We start from the raw sequence: 16,836 nt of genomic DNA, 5'->3' as shown, positions 1-16,836 counted from the left end.
CAACAAGCAGGAGAGGAATTACTTTGTTACTGGAACTTTGGTTACCTCCCCTTTCTTCACTGCTCCAGCCTCCAACCACATTATGGCCAGTTGTTAACAATCCTTCTGTCTTGGTCCCTCTGAATTCCTTCCTAGGTTCCCATTAATGTCTGCATTGGTCCCTAGGAATTGCTCCCTGGGAATCCCTGCCTTGGTGCCTATGACTCCCTGCCTTGGTCTCTATGAATCTCTGCCCTGGTCCCTATGAATCTCTCCATTGGTCCCTATGAATCTCTGCCTTGGTCCCTATGTACCCCTGCCTTGGTCCCTATGTACCCCTGCCTTGGTCCCTCGGAATTCCTGCCTTAATACCCAGGAATCTCTCCATTGGTCCCTAGGATTCCCTGCCTTGGTGCCTATGAATCTCTGCCTTGGTCTGTATGAATCTTTCCATTGTTCCCTAGGAATCTCTGCATTGGTCCCTATGTACTGCTGCCTTGGTCCCTAGGAATTACTGCCTTAATACCTAGGAATCTCTCCATTGGTCCCTGGGAATCCCAGCCTTGGTCCCTATGAATCTCTGCCCTGGTCCCTATGAATCTCTCCATTGGTCCCTATGTACCCCTGCCTTGGTCCCTATGTACCCCTGCCTTGGTCCCTAGGAATTACTGCCTTAATACCTAGGAATCTCTCCATTGGTCCCTGGGAATCCCAACCTTGGTGCATTTGAATCTCTGCCTTGGTCTGTATGAATCTGTGCCTTGCTCCCTATGGATCCCTGCCTTGGTCCCTAGCAAACCCTGCCTTGGTCCCTAGAAATTCCTGCCTTAATCCCTAGGAATCTCTCCATTGGTCCCTGGGAATCTCTGCCTTGGTGCCTATGATTCTCTGCATTGATCTGTAGGAATCCGTGCCTTGGTTCCTAGGAATCCCAGCCATGATCATGGAATCTTTGAGTTCCCGCATTATTCCTTTGTTTCTGCTGTTATTTCCCAGTTCTGATCTCTGGCCTCTTATTTGGAGTCTGTCTGCTTGCCTGCACTAGACTCTGCTTTCCTCTATTTACCAAGAGTGCTTTGTATACCCACTAAATACCATGGTTTCTATACCTGGCCAATTCAGCACTGATTTACTGCTACTACCCAACATACAGACCAGCCTGTACACTCACTCACTAGTCCCTGACATTTGGTTCCACAGCTTGAGGAGCTTGAGGTTGAAGGGACTGACACTTCATATTGACCAGGTCTGTCTCCTGTCAGTGGTCAAAGGATGAAACTAGAGCTTCTCTGTGTGCAGCTTTTAGAAGCTGGGTTAGTTCTCCTTTAAGCAGGTAATTATAGATTCAATATCTGTACAAAAACAAATAAAAAGGCATTTGCAGGGAGCAGACTATCCAATTCTGCTGGCAATAAGGGGGTATATATCACAATGAAAATAAAGTCCAACTTAATCTGATTGTGTTTAATTCTTCTCGCTTCCTTTCCCCAGGAAATCTCATTTTTCGCTAGAAGCCTCTCATTCTCCCATAACATGAAATTAGATTTGTTAGCCGCGCCATCCAGTAGGGAGGAAAATCTCTAGAATGTGCTCTTCATGCCATGGGGCTTTTATTGAGTGTTAGGGAGATTAAGGCATTTTGACCCAGTTGCTCCATAAATAACAAAACACTGGATAATGTTAATAGTCTGGAGAGTCGCAACACCTCAGCGCAGCAACAACAATCAAATTATAGTTTTGTTTTATGATAAATAAAATCCACAGCATTGTGGTTGGTTTTTCTGATATATCTGGAGGAAAGAAAGGTCAGGGTAAAGGAAAACACTGATAAACCATTTAGGTGCAGCGGAATTACAGGTCTAAAGTTGCTTTAAGGTCTAATCCATAATGACCAGTCAGTTAACTCTACCTACAACATAATATTGTATTGAAGACCAGAAAGTCTCTACCTTCTCCTCAGACTGTTGCTTCTTCCTAGATGTTACAGTCCCTGAAGAAGTCCATGGCTCCTGTACTGAGCGATGTCACAGTGGAATGGGTGTTTCCAGAGAATTTCGAAGTTCTGATCTCCCCTGTCAGCTCTAGTTTTCTTTTCCCAGGTGATCGCCTGGTGGGATATGGTGTTGTGTGTAACACTTCTCGTTATCTTTCCAACCCTCGATCGGTGAGTCCTTTTTACTTGATTGGCTGGAAATATCTTTATATTGTGGGAAAAGGGGACCTCTTCAGCTGCCAGGTGCCATTTTTATATAATAGGAAGATCAGACCTGTTGAGATGCCTGGTCCCATGTTTATATCATGGGAAAGAGGGGACCTCTTGAGTTTTCACTTGGCATTTTTATACCAGGGGAAGAGAGGACCTCTTGAGCCATCAGCTGACATTTTATACTATGAGAAGAGGGGACCTCTTGAGCTGTCAGGTGCCATTTTTACATCATGAGAAGAGGGGGCCTCTTGAGCTACCGGGTGCGAGGTTTATATCATTGGAAAGAGGGGACATTGTGAGCTGTCAGCTGTCATTTTTATATCATGGGAAGAGAGGAAGTCTTGAGTTACCATGTGCCATTTTTAAATCATGGGAAGATCAGACCTGTTAAAATGTCAGTTCCCACCTTATATCAAGGGGAAGAGAGGGCCACTTGAGCTAGCTGGTGACATTTTTATATAATAGGAAGATCACACCTGTTGAGGTGCAAGGTCCCATGTTTATATCAGGGGAAAGGAGGGTCTCCTGAGCTACCAAGTGCCATTTTTATATTATGGGAAGATCTGACCTATTGAGATGCTAGGTCCCATGTTTATATCAGGGGAAGAGAGGGTCTCCTGAGTTTCCAAGGTCAAACTTGTTGAGATACCAGGTCCCATATTTAATACCAGAGGAAGAGAGACCCCCTTGAGCTGCCAAATGCCATTTTTATATTATTGGAAGATATGACCTATTTGGATGCTAGGTGACATTTATATTATGGGAAGAGGGGACTTCTTGAGCTACTAGGTTCCATTTTTAAATCATGGGAAAACCAAACCTGTTGAGATGCCAGATCCCACATTTATATCATGGGAATAGAGGGCCTCTTGAGCTGTCAGCTACCTCTTCAGCTACCAGGTACCTTTTTTATCGTGGGAAGAGAGAACCTCTTGAGCTGCCATTTTTATATCATGGGAAGATCAGATCAGTTGAGATACCAGTTCCCATGTTTATATCCTGGGAAGAGAGGTCCACTTGAGCTAGCAGGTGCCATTTTTATACCATGGGAAGAGAGAATCTCTTGAAATGCTAGGAGCCATTTTATATCATAAAGATAAAGGACCTCTTGAGCTACCAGGTGCCATTTTATATCATGGAAAGATCAGAACTATTGAGATGCCAGGTCTCATGTTGAGATGCCAGATCCCATATTTATATCAGGGGAAGAGAGAACCTCTTGAGCTGCCAAGTGCCATTTTTATATTATGGAAAGATCCGACCTGTTGAGATGCTAGGTGATGTTTATATCATGGGAAGAGGGGCCCTCTTGAGCTAGCAGGTGCCATTTTTAGCCATGTGCTCAACAACCATTCATAAAATCTAATGTCACATTATCTACGTGATCCAGCAATACATATCAGCAGCCCCTCTTGACTTCTTTATGAAAGGGTTGTCATCTAGATTTATGGGACTCTTGTGCTTATACTAAAACAGGCGCTGATATCCCACAAGACATTACAGGGTAAATAAACTACCTAACACAGCCTAAGGTTTCCCTGGTACGATGCTTCTATAGAGTAGTATTAAGATCCTACTGATTAAAAAATAAATATATATATATATATATATATCCTTTTTTTCCATCTTTTCACTGTTTTCCTAGGGTCTTTTTATGTGTATGTATGTCACAGCTGCTAAACCCTGACTTATCCAGTGCTATCTGTACTCCTCTCCGTCGGCCTGCATTGCCATAGAAACCGTATAAGCCGCAAGGAGTTAGGGATACAAGATCCGTCTTCCGTGGGAATTTTCTTGATCAACAAATGGTTTAACTTGGCAAATAAAGCTGGAAACCTTGATATATTGCTTTGTGTTCAGCTTTTGCCCTAGCAGGTCTCTATCTAATTCCACCCTTGACCGAACAAGATGAAGAGGGTAATCTTATGAGCTTGGTGGGCTCATTTGGGTTGATCTGATCATTGACAGGACCTTGTGAATGTAACCAATAACAATAAATGGGCTTTGGAATCATTATAAAAAAGGTTCTGAAGGTGGGTCTTGGCTGTGTATATGTGGGTGGGGTGGTACTGGTTGAATAACCAACAAAGTTAGTCTCACTGGTTGAAATAGGAAAATAATCAAAATATGGAGTAAATTTGGACCTGGCTAAATGACGGGTACTGCAGAATGGATGGATTTTTAACTTATGAAACCACAGAGCAACCCCAGTGATGAGAGAGTTTCATTCCACCGCATTTGTCTTCTGGGATATAATACTGTGACGGGCAGCAGAAGCCACATATATATGTTGGCACTGGGTCCCCAGTATAATAGATACAAGAAGGACGTGTTCTATTCAATACGTGTGGTGTGAATAAAATACATTAACTGGAAACCAAAACTGCCCAAACAATATTAGATTCAACTGTCGGTTGTTTCCAAATGGACAATGATTCTTGGGTCTCTCCCCTTTACTGTGACTTGATGTCTGTGGGGTCTGCATGGAGCAGCTGATGGAGAAACAGAAAGGGGGATATTTATTAAAATCCGAATGCCAAAAACTCTAGTTTTTCTAGTTAGGAAATACAAATTTTGTTTGAAAAAAAAAAAAACCTGAATGTTTCAGCATTCATTATACCCCGAGGATGGAAAGAGTCCGAATTAGAAAATCCTGCATCTCAGACCTGTCGAGGTTGCATATAAGTCAATAGAAGAAGCGCTGAAGATATCCTGATCTAAGATTAATAAGATTTGGTGGTTTTTCTGGAAAAAATCCAAAAAAATCTGACTTTTTTGGTTGGAAAATACGAAAAATGTGTACGATTCAAATTTTTATATGATTTTCATGATTTTTTTGAGTTTTTTTTTCCCCAACCTGGAATTGTTCAGGAAAATGTATTGATAAATAATAACCTGTGCGGATTTGGTCGGAGTATATTTCAGAAAAAAAATGAGATAAATTCGGAATTTGATTAATAACTCACTGTGTTTTGCACAGGGAAGAAAGGGGTACCTCATTTCTGATTGGCTCCCAGCAACTTTGCCGACTTGCAGCATGGAACAGCTTCATTTGTCAGAAGTCTTTACTTCCCCTTTACTATATTAATTCGGTGTAGACATGCTTTATAGAATGGGGGCACCCATATGTACTACACACATGCTTGCACACATACATAGGCGTCCCCCAGATACATTCAACCATTATGATTTTACGATACTCTCCCTTTAATTTTGTTTTATGTCACCGTTACTTTTCCTTTCGCTGCGCAACAATGGGACTGTAAAGCGTTTAATATCCAGTTATTCAAGCAGGAGAAAAATAACAGGATTATTGATCTGAGCCAGAGAGATCCATTCACCTCCCATTATACCTTTAACTACTCGCTCTTTATTGTTTTCTCTGAGCCAGAACCCGAGTCTTTCGTTTTATATTGAGACGCGCAATGAAGCCCTTTAATTCTGTCTCCATCGCGGGCTGAACTTTATCCTTTAGCTTTGCAAGGGGTTAGCTAGAAGGTCAATTAGTATAAGATTTAGGGGTGATATGGTGCCCTAGTTCTTAATTTTATTGAATGGCTGATAGTGGGACTGTTACCCCAATGTTTCTATATATCTGTAACCTTGTTATGAGCTAAGGGGGCCCAGTCTGAAGGTCAGTTAGGGGGAGATTTGGGGTGAGTGCTTATTTGTACCCTGGGTACCCCTGGAACTATAGCAGGGTGACTGTTACCCCAATGTTTCTATATATCTGTAACCTTGTTATGAGCTAAGGGGGCCCAGTCTGAAGGCCAGTTAGGGGGAGATTTGGGGTGAGTGTTTATTTGTACCCTGGGTACCCCTGGAACTATAGCAGGGTGACTGTTACCCCAATGTTTCTATATATCTGTAACCTTGTTATGAGCTAAGGGGGCCCAGTCTGAAGGTCAGTTAGGGGGAGATTTGGGGTGAGTGCTTATTTGTGCCCTGGGTACCCCTGGAACTATAGCAGGGTGACGCCCCAATGTTTCTATATATCTGTAACCTTGTTATGAGCTAAGGGGGCCCAGTCTGAAGGTCAGTTAGGGGGAGATTTGGGGTGAGTGTTTATTTGTGCCCTGGGTACCCCTGGAACTATAGCAGGGTGACTGTTACCCCAATGTTTCTACATATCTTGTTATGTAACTCGCCAGGTTGACATTCCAGCTGAAACCAGCAGCTAAATATTTATCCTTATCATGAGGGTAAATCTGTTTTGCCGCAGCCTGTAATGCCGGAATCACAACTTGATCTCTTCCAAACCAGTATAATTGCCAATTGACCCCAATGTGCTGCAGCTGTTGAAGTGTTTTGTGCATTAAACCATAAAGGTGTGAAAATCGTATTTTCTTGTACAAAGGGCCACTGAAGTGAATCGGCAGCTTTGTGGCACGCGGGGGGGGGGCTCAGGGTGCAATTACGTGGGTGTCTAATTAAACAGTGAGGAAGTTTGTATCTAAGGGGCGATGGGGCGGGATTTTTGCTTTACACAGAGGTGTTAGTTTGATGTTATTAAGAGGTGGTGCCTCTCCCCAGATGATGTGAATGTGAGAATGTTTATTCGTTTATTGCCGGCAGCAGAGGAATCACAATTACTTCTCACCAACAGGTGGCGCTGTAAGATTTCAGTTTGTACCAGGAATTATTTATTTCAGCGATGGGTCTGATATGTGTGTATATATATATATATATATATATATTAACAAGGCTCTGGATGAACATGGAGATATATACTGTAGTTTTTTCCCAATATATCATGAAACTCCTCTGGCTTCTGCAGTAGGAAAGTGTTACTGATTACCTTGCATTGTCAGACTTGCCTTTGTTTCCATTGTTTTTCAATCTTTTTTTGGCTTTAGACTCATTGATGCAATCCAATATTTACTAGTGGTGTTGACTCTATATCTAAAAGGGCGTGTGTACCCCTATCCCATGGAGAGGCCTTATCATCCTCAGAGTGGGGGGAATCTTGCTAATCAGCCATATGTTCAACCTGAAACCTATTTTACTGCTTCTGCCCCCTGTAGGACAAGAGGAGGAGGTACAGCATGATGCACTCGCAAGAGTCGGGAAGCTCTGTCTTCTTTCAGTCGCAAGATTCCTCCGGAAGCGGCAGCTCTAGGGGTCACCAAGATGCCAGCCTGCCATTGGGGCACAGTTCTGATTTTCCTAATGGGAAAGAGGGGGAAACAGATGCAGGTTAGAGCTTGTTTATATTCTATGAATGCTGTGGATACATGCACCGGCACAAGGTAGATACACCGGCATACGTCTGGATAGGGAGATCAGGCTCTTAGGAACCATCTTACTTTAGTTATGAACTGAACAACTGGCTGCAGAGATAATAGCCTGGTATAGCCTGCTGTACCACTATAGCATAAGTCTGGCTACATAGTAAGTTAGGTTGAAAAGACACACGTCCATCAAGTTCAACCTTAAGTCTATAACCTGCCTAACTGCCAGTCGATCCAGAGGAAGACGAAAAACCCTGTTGAAGCCTCTTCAATTTGCCTCAGAGGGGAAAAATTCCTTCCTGACTCCAAGCTGGACCAGTCCCTGAATCAACTTGTACTATAAACTATCTCCCATATCCCTGTATTCCCTCACTTGCTAAACACCATCCAACCCCTTCTTATACCTATCTAATGTATCAGCCTGTACCCCTGATTCACTTCCCAGCTCTCCCTGTAACACCCCTTTCCCTCCTCTAATCTCATTGGCTCCCTCCTGTCTGCTGGGAGGAGCTACTGGTGAATAAAGCATCCGACCCTTCCTTATACCTATCTAATGTATCAGCCTGTACCCCTGATTCACTTCCCAGCTCTCCCTGTAACACCCCTTTCCCTCCTCTAATCTCATTGGCTCCCTCCTGTCTGCTGGGAGGAGCTACTGGTGAATAAAGCATCCGACCCTTCCTTATACCTATCTAATGTATCAGCATGTACCACTGATTCAGGGAGACAATTCCACATCTTCGCAGCTCTCACTGTAACAAACACCTTCCCAATATTTAGCTGGAACCTCTTTTCTTCTAATCGGAATGGGTGACCCTGTGTCAGCTGGAAAGACCTACTGGTAAATAAATCATTAGAGAGATTATTATATGATCCCCTTGTATATTTATACATAGTTATCATATCACCCCTTAAGCGCCTCTTCTCCAGCGTGAACATCCCCAATTTGGCCTTAAATGTGTAAGTCAAGTAGGGATGCACCAAATCCAAGATTCGGTTCGGGATTCGGCCAGGATTCTGCATTTTTCAGCAGGATTCGGATTCAGCTGAATCCTTCTGCCTGGCCGTACCGAATCTGAATCATAATTTGCATGTGGTATATTATTCACATATGCAAATTGGGAGTGGGATTTGCATATACAAATCAGGGGTGGAGCGGCAAATCGTATGACTTTTTGTCACAAAACAAGGAAGTAAATTTTTTTTCACCTCCCCACCCCTAATTTGCATATGCAAATCAGGATTCAGATTCGGTATTTGGCCGAATCTTTCACGAAGGATTTGGCTGAATCCAAAATTGTGGATTGGGTGCATCACTAATGTCTTAATGCAGATATCAGATTTTTACATTTTCGGCTCAGTGGTAACAAAGGATAACAATACAGGGCAGTATATGTTGAAAGCTTATTGGGTTTCACTCTGTTCTTGAAACATCAGATTCGGCGTTTCAGCGCAGAGCTTACAGCACCAGTCAGATTGCCGACCACGAGCCTCGTCCCAAGTCTCACACCCCCAGCGATCCCATTACGGCCCAGGAAAGGAGTCCGCTCTGCACCGTCCAAATCCAAGAACTCAGTTGTGTGGATCAAACAGACGCCAGTGAAGTTCAGGTACCGGCCGGGAGACAATCAAATCAAAGCCTTTGAATTAACCTGGTTCATTTCATATAATGAAGATGTGATCCTTTTTAAAAGGGATTCTGCTGACATTTATTTAAAGGGCCGTTACCTGCAAGCTGGGCAGGCTCATTGTAGATTCAGGTTGCTTTTTATTGCTTGTCAATCGCTGAAGTCTCAGGATGGGGCAACTGAATCAGGGCAGTGAATCAGGATGTGATTAGAGGGCAATTTCCCCCAATCCCCACCATCTATGATTCCAGACTCAATCTCTCTAACAGGGTCACTGTCCCAGGTCAAGGGGAGCCCATCTGGGTGGATAGCGTTTCACTGTTAGAGGGGCTTGTGCTGAACATACTGTGTGCCCTTTGTTTTAATTAAGAAATATCTATTTTTTTTTTTTTATTTCTGGCACTAAACTAGAAAAGGCAAACAGCTTCACTTTAGCTCTTCCTGGTTCTGCCGAGCAGAGGAAAACGGATAAAAGAATTAGCAGTCCACTGAGAAGCCTCTGATAATGAGCTGCTCAATGGCTAAAACTTAGGAAAGGGGGGGGGGTTTGGTTCAAAGGGAGATAAAGAATGCTGAACCTATTGCTCTGTTTATAAAGGGAGCTGGGGGAGAAAAAAAAAATCAATTAGATCTTTATAATATCAAATAATTTTGAATACTGTGCATGTGCATGTGCTTATGAGTGTCTGTTGAAAGGGATATTGTATTGAAACCATTGTAGATCCTATCTGATCCCCATTGTAAGCAGCAGTCCTGTCCTGCTTTATGGCAGCTGAGATTCTAGCTATCTGTATAACAGAACATTCTGTCCCAGTGGCTGCACAGATCCTATCTGATCCCCATTGTAAGCAGCAGTCCTGCTTTATGGCAGCTGAGATTCTAGCTATCTGTATAACAGAGCATTCTGTCCCAGTGGCTGCACAGATAGTGTAAACAGTAGATCTGACCCATTTATTGCTGAGAAAGGATCACCCAACCTGTTGCCCTTCTGCTGCTGTCAAACTACATCTCCCAGCACCCCCTGATGGTCTTCAGCTTGTCAACATCAGTGGAATGGGGGAACTGTATGTAGCTGTCATTCACTTTAAAAGCTACTGATAAAAGAGCATATATTAACCCATGTACGACCTCCACATATTTACGTCATAGTGTAAACCCCCTGGGTTCTCCTGCATTATTTATCTAGTAAAAAAAACCAGCTTGCTATGATTGCTCTACTCTAAATATCACATCTCTTAGTGATAACATGTAGTTGCCAGCAGCCCTCCTCCCCGTATCTCTCCATCCTTTACTCCGTCCCTCTCCCCATTTTCTCACTCTGTTTGTTGGGCTCTGGGCTAATCCTATCACAGCCAGTCCTGCCATGGGAATAGGCTCAATATTGCTGCAAGTCTATTCGGCTTCCAATTCTGCCTTGATTAGCATCAAATACAGCAACAATCCCTCACTGCTGCCCCCCCCCCTCCCTATAGAACGTTGTATTCACAGATCTGTACTCAACAAATCCCTGAATTTCTCTCACTGGCTAACCAACATTAATGTCATCTGGGCAATAGAGTCGTAGTGTTTATGGCTGGGGAACAAGTGAAGCATCTGGCACACTGAGACACACCTGTTCCCCATAAAATCTATAGCAAATAGCAGCAGAAGACTCCATCTAGTCCTACAATCACCAATGACACTCCTATTTGGCTCCTGTTGGGCCCTTGGGCATTGGCTGGGCAAGATGATTCAGCCATGGCAGCACCCCTGTGCCAACCAGACCAAAGCAGATGGTCATTATAGGGCCAACCTGTGCCAGTAGTGATTATAGGAGGATTGGATCAGCAGGGCAAGATGATCCATGCCTGGTATAGCCAAATGGCAGCTGGCAGAATAGCGGGTGATCCAGCAGCAACAGCTGCTCATGCCATGCTCCATTAGTCACCTGTTAACACTCAGCATGAAATGTAAGCTGGGTCAGCTTCCAATTCTAGAGCACCAGCGTCCAATCCGGCGGTTTGGGACCCCTGCTCTACATAAATCCCAGGAACTTTTACTGCCCCCACAGATCCATAAAGTGGATGTTATTATAGTTTGCCTTGGGCATGGGGTATAATGACTAATGAGCCCCCTACGGTTAATAGTAATAATTTTATCTGATCTCCATATGTAGATGTGGGGATTCCCAGCTCGTCGGCTCCTTCCCCAGGAACAGGATAAAGGACAAGCAATCTGTCACCCAGTAACTGGCGGTAATGAATTAGCCTAATAATGATATTTGTCTTGTCTCTTCTGCTTCCAAAGCGTTAATGACACTTGGCTTGGCTCGCCACAGTTTCTCCACCCCCCCCTCCGTTGCTGTCGATAGGTGCAATTTAATTTTGCATACTGAAGTTCGTTAAGCTCTTTTGTTCTATTAACTTAATCGCTATCGACTCCCAGATGAATCTGAGCTTGTGGAGAACCAATGAGACGATGCCGCTCCTGGATCGATGGCGTCTTTGTCAATGGTACTTATCTCTGGCCGGACACATCTCCGTTGTCACAGTTACTGAATAGAGCTGGAGGAATGGGACCTTGTAGGGAAAACTGATAAGCAGACCCTTATTCTGCATCTCCATAGCAACAGGATAAAGAACTGAATGCATCTCATTGAGCAATGTTTCCAGATATCCAGAACGTAAACCCTACTAGACCCTTCACCAAGAGGGTTAACGTCAACTCCATTGAACTTGAGCCCCTCTCCCCCATATGGACTGAGTCATGATGAGGATACGGAACTTATTGATATATACAGTATAATATAAAATAAACTTGCACCCTTCCCAACCGCGGCACCTATGCACTGAGATAGAATCGCTCACTAAACCAGGAATTGGAGGCCAACCAAGAGCATCATGGGATGTCAGTAGACATTAGATGGGTATCAATAGTAGGAGCCTCCAGTGGGGTGTTTGAAGAAATCTGATCAGTATAAAACTAAAGATTTGTTGGCCGTAAATGTACACTAGGAACATTAGTGGCCCCTCATGGTGTCTAACAGAGCCCACCAGCCTCTCCGGGGTATATAATGCATATGCACTTTGCTATTACATCACATCCACAGACCATCACAGTCGCTTAGATCTCCAAAATACTGACAATCTTTCCCTGGCCAAATGGCATTCATATGACCTCCCCCATTACTAGTGGTCTACTTTATGAGTTTCCATTATGTAGGTTAATTCTAGGATGGTTCACATGTAGAGTCCACGTGCCTCCTGCAGTCCATTAAATATTACAGACCCGCTCTATTCCTTAAATTAATAACGACCTCTGCAGTCTTAAGAGTTTAAAGATGGGGCCATAGATACAGATATATATATATATATATATATATCCTATTACTGCAAATGGATAGATACATTGTCACAGGCCACTTATATTTACAAATGAGAACGACTGTGGCAAAAAACCTATACAATTTTAACCTACCAGTAGAGCTGAGTCTGCAGAGAAATCCCAGCTCTGACCATACAGTGTATATAGAAAACAAGCAAAGAAAACGTGAGATGCCCACAGAGGGTCATGTAATAGTTAATGGAGATTTCAGTTTGTCACACTTATAAGAATTGTTCTCCTCGCTCTCAGTGATCAGTGTATTGGGCCCTTTGTATACACTACCGGACCAAAATATTTCTTTACCTGCCTCGGGGGCTGTCCTGGAACCCCTGGGGCTTATACCCCAAGTAGTTTTAACTTTTTATACCCACAATACAGAGAATAACTTCTACTGGTTCACTTCTAACTGAGAGAGGCATAATACAGTCTACAAATAATTGAGAGAGTGAGACATTATGTAGTCTATGAATGGCCTACAAATAACTGAAAGCAGCATCATACAGTCTAGGAATAACCGAGAGAGATCATTATACACTCGACGAATAATAGAGAAAGACATTATACAGTTTATGAATAAGTGAGTGATATGATACAGTTTATAAATAACTGAGAGGGACATTATATAGTCTACGATTAACTGAAAGAGAGAAACATTATGTAGTCTGCAAATAACTAAGAGAGAGACATTATACACTCTACGAATAACTAAGAGAGAGGCATTAAACAGTCTACTAATAACTGAGAGAGAGACATTATACAGTTTATAAATAACTGAGAGAGACATTATATAGTCTACGATTAACTGAAAGAAACATTATATAGTCTTCAAATAACTGAGAGAAAGATATTATGTAGTCTACAAATAAATGAAAGCTGCATTATACACTCTACAAGTAACTGAGAGAGAGACATTATACAGTTTATGAATAACTGAGAGAGACATTATATAGTCTTCAAATAACTAAGAGAAACATTATAGTCTATGAATAACTAAGAGAGAATACGGCATTATATAGTCTACAAATAACAGAGAGTGAGACATTATACAGTCTACAAATAACTGAGTGAGAGTGACATTAGACAGTCTATGAATATTTGAGAGGTAGAAATTATACAGTTTATGATTAACTGATAGAGGCATTAATTAGTCTACGAACAACTGAGAAACATTATATAGTCTACAAATAACTGAGAGAGAGACAGTATATAGTCTACAAATAACAGAGAGAGTCAGTATATAGTCTACAAATAACTGAGAGAGAGACAGTATATAGTCTACAAATAACAGAGAGAGTCAGTATATAGTCTACAAATAACTGAGAGAGAGACATTATAAAGTCTAAGGATAACTGAGAGACAGTATATTGTCTATGAATTTATTATTATTATTATTATTATTAACATGTATTTATATAGCGCCAACATATTGCGTAGCACTGTAAAGTAAATGTGATTATACAACTACATCACAGGAATTACATATATAGAATATATGGAGTAACAAACATCACAATCAATACAGGTACAAAAGGTGAGGAAGGCCCTATGCATAGGCATACAGTCTAAAGGGAAGGGAGTAATACACAAGGTGTGGGAGTGGGCAAGATCGAAGTAAGTGGGTGAGAAATGTGGTATTGTATGTGGTGTTGCGTTTGGTAGTTAAGCAGAGTGAGGGGAGGCTTCTCGAAAGAAGTGCGTTTTCAGGGATTTTTTGAAAGCAGAAAGGTTGGGAGAAAGTGGGACAGACCGTGGGAGAGCGTTCCAGAGGAGGGGTGCAGCCCTTGCAAAGTCTTGAATGTGAGCATGTGAGGAGGTAATGAGAGAAGAGTTGAGTAGCAGGTCAGTAGAGGAGCGTAGTAAGCGAGTGGGTGAGTATATAGAGATGAGTTCAGAGATGTAGGGTCGGGCAGAGTTATGAAGTGCTTTGAAAGTCAGTGTCATTAATTTGAATTTGATTCTGAAAGGTAACGGAAGCCAGTGCAGGGATTGACAGAATGGTGAGGCAGAGGAGGAGCGGTTGCTGAGGTGTATGAGCCTCGTAGCAGTGTTCATTATGGACTGGAGAGCTGACAGTCTCTGGAGGGGGAGGCCAATTAAAAGAGAGTTACAGTAGTCTAGATGTGATATGATAAGAGAGTGAATAAGAATTTTGGCAGCATCTTGGGTGATAAATGATGGTATTTTGGATATGTTCCTTAGGTGGAAGTGACATGATTTAATAAGTGACTGGATATGAGGAGTGAATGACAGGACAGAATCTAGGATAACCCCAAGGCACCGGGCCTGGGGAGAGGGAGTGATAGTGGAATTGTTAACTATGATGGATACTTCTGATATGTTACTGGTGTTAGTTGGAGGAAAGAGAACCATTTCAGTTTTAGAGAGGTTTAATTTATGGTAGCGTTGCGACATCCAGGTAGAGATAGAGGACAGGCAGGAGGAGACGCGAGTTAGGAGTTCTGGGTTGAGATCAGGAGATGAGAGATAGATCTGAGTATCGTCAGCATAGAGGTGGTAGTGGAAACCATACGAGTAACTAAGAGAGGCAGTATATAGTTTACAAACTGAGATAGAGACATTATACAGTCTACAAATAACTTAGAGAAAGACATCATATAGTCTACGAACAACTGAGAGGCATTATATAGCCTATAATGGCCGTCTATGTGACTCTCCTTCATTCTGTACTTAACTGTCCATGATGTGGTTGCAGCACCCGCTCTCGTTATTCACCGTTATTCACCTTTATTAAAGGAGTAACAATATCAATAGCGTGTGATTAAACAGTGTTTAGGTCTTTTGTTTCCAAAACAATTCTCAATGACATTACTATGAATTTATATTGTGACGTTGCCTGTTGTTTTCCCATTTTAGTGTTGTTTTTTTTTACCTTTAACTGGCGCCGTTCCAAAATGTGCAACAAATAATGCCTTTAAGTTGGATTCGTAAGTGCTGACTGTATCGGGTTTAGTGTGACTGACTATTTATATATATGTATGTGTGTGTTTCCAATTCATGGTGAGCAAACGCACTAAATAACGGAAAGATCGGTGCAGATTGTGGGTTTGTTTTTAGAAATAAGAGAGCAAAATCTTTTGTTCTTTTATCGTTTGTAAAGATAAGGCCACAATGTTGCGCTCTCCTTTCCTTTATTTTTATAATTACTGGTGCCGGGAGTTGTATTTGTTACCTGTTTATCCTCAGGGGTTTCTTGATGTTTCTGCTAATAATAACGTTATCTGGAAAGTCTTATGATCCAACAATCATTCCCAGACCAGAAAAAATATCGCTCGTTGTTACGGTTAGTGATGATACAATGAAGATATCGTTTTCACATTTAAACCCCATCTAAATTGCACTCAATTGTATTTTTAACATTTCTGAATTAAAAAATCGATTTAGATATTAAAATTGACAACATGGGGTTTAAAAGGTAGGGTGAAAAGATATTGTTCCTTTTACGACTGCATTTAATTTATTATGTTGTCATCTCTAACCAGAAACAGATAAATTAGACACATGAGACACATTCAGACTCCAGTGATAATCAGGGACAGTGTCACATTTTAGCATCAGAAGTGGGATGAAGAGGTTCACCAGTAATTATAAGAGAATAATGGTCCTCCCCTTTTTTTCTCCCTCACCCCCTCCTCTATCCATTTTCTGGATTCCATCAGTCATCCCTATCTGTCAGCCCATTTGTCAGCACAACAAAAATTAGGGGTGAGGGTGCCAGGCGTCCATCCCTGCTTCAGCAAAGCTGTCTCTCATTCTGCCACGATGGCTTCTCCCCCCAACTGATTCATGAGAGTCTCCAAGCCGCCGGCACAGGACGACCGGCCACCCAGCAGGACACCTCTCTCTCCCTGAAATCTTCTTCTGACAGTCAACCCTTCAGCAGCCCGGGGGACCTTGGTGAGATGATCTGCAAGGCTCCATGCATGACTTTGTGTTCCATACTAACTGTGAAGGTTCTAACCAGTGGTCCCAAACGAGCCTTGGCTCCAAGCACCCAATAGATGCAAAAAAAGAATCTACCAAACTATAGTGGATATTAAATAGGTTTTGCCGTAGGCAGGCCCAGACTGGCAATCTGTCGGTTCTGGCAAATGCTGCTGTATGATACCATAGATCACATAGTTATTATTTATTGGGCTGCTTGGGCCTCTGGGTACTAGGAATGCCAGGGCCTATTTTGACTCCCAGTCCAGACTTGGCTGCAGTTGTTTCCTGGGCCACCACCATGGGGCCACATATTTCTAAGTTAGCAGGGCCCTCCCCATCAACAGAGGGCCCTAATCATTAAACTACTGGTCACCTGGGCCCCTAGACCTTCCTGCCAACAAGTAGAATAAATCCCAGTGGGACAAAAAGACACAATCTGAAGAAACTTTGATCACTCCCCAGAAGACCCCACTTTTCAAGAATC

The 16,836-nt window shown here is 42.5% G+C and overlaps 1 protein-coding gene across 1 annotated transcript in view; it reads left to right on the top strand.

Annotated features, from left to right (window-relative positions):
* Positions 1 to 16,836, top strand: part of vwa5b1.L (von Willebrand factor A domain containing 5B1 L homeolog) — a 91,904-nt gene that overhangs the window by 58,281 nt on the left and 16,787 nt on the right. Inside the window, exons 12-15 of the mRNA XM_041569845.1 lie at positions 1,958 to 2,143; positions 7,210 to 7,381; positions 8,854 to 9,026; positions 16,085 to 16,322. Coding sequence (XP_041425779.1) covers positions 1,958 to 2,143; positions 7,210 to 7,381; positions 8,854 to 9,026; positions 16,085 to 16,322 — 769 coding nt within the window. The remainder of the gene's footprint in view (positions 1 to 1,957; positions 2,144 to 7,209; positions 7,382 to 8,853; positions 9,027 to 16,084; positions 16,323 to 16,836) is intronic.

The sequence above is a fragment of the Xenopus laevis genome, chromosome 7L, assembly GCF_017654675.1.
Source record: "Xenopus laevis strain J_2021 chromosome 7L, Xenopus_laevis_v10.1, whole genome shotgun sequence".
Classification (NCBI taxonomy): domain Eukaryota; kingdom Metazoa; phylum Chordata; class Amphibia; order Anura; family Pipidae; genus Xenopus; species Xenopus laevis.
Note: the sequence above shows the minus strand (reverse complement) of the source record. Positions and strands in the feature narration are given on the sequence as shown.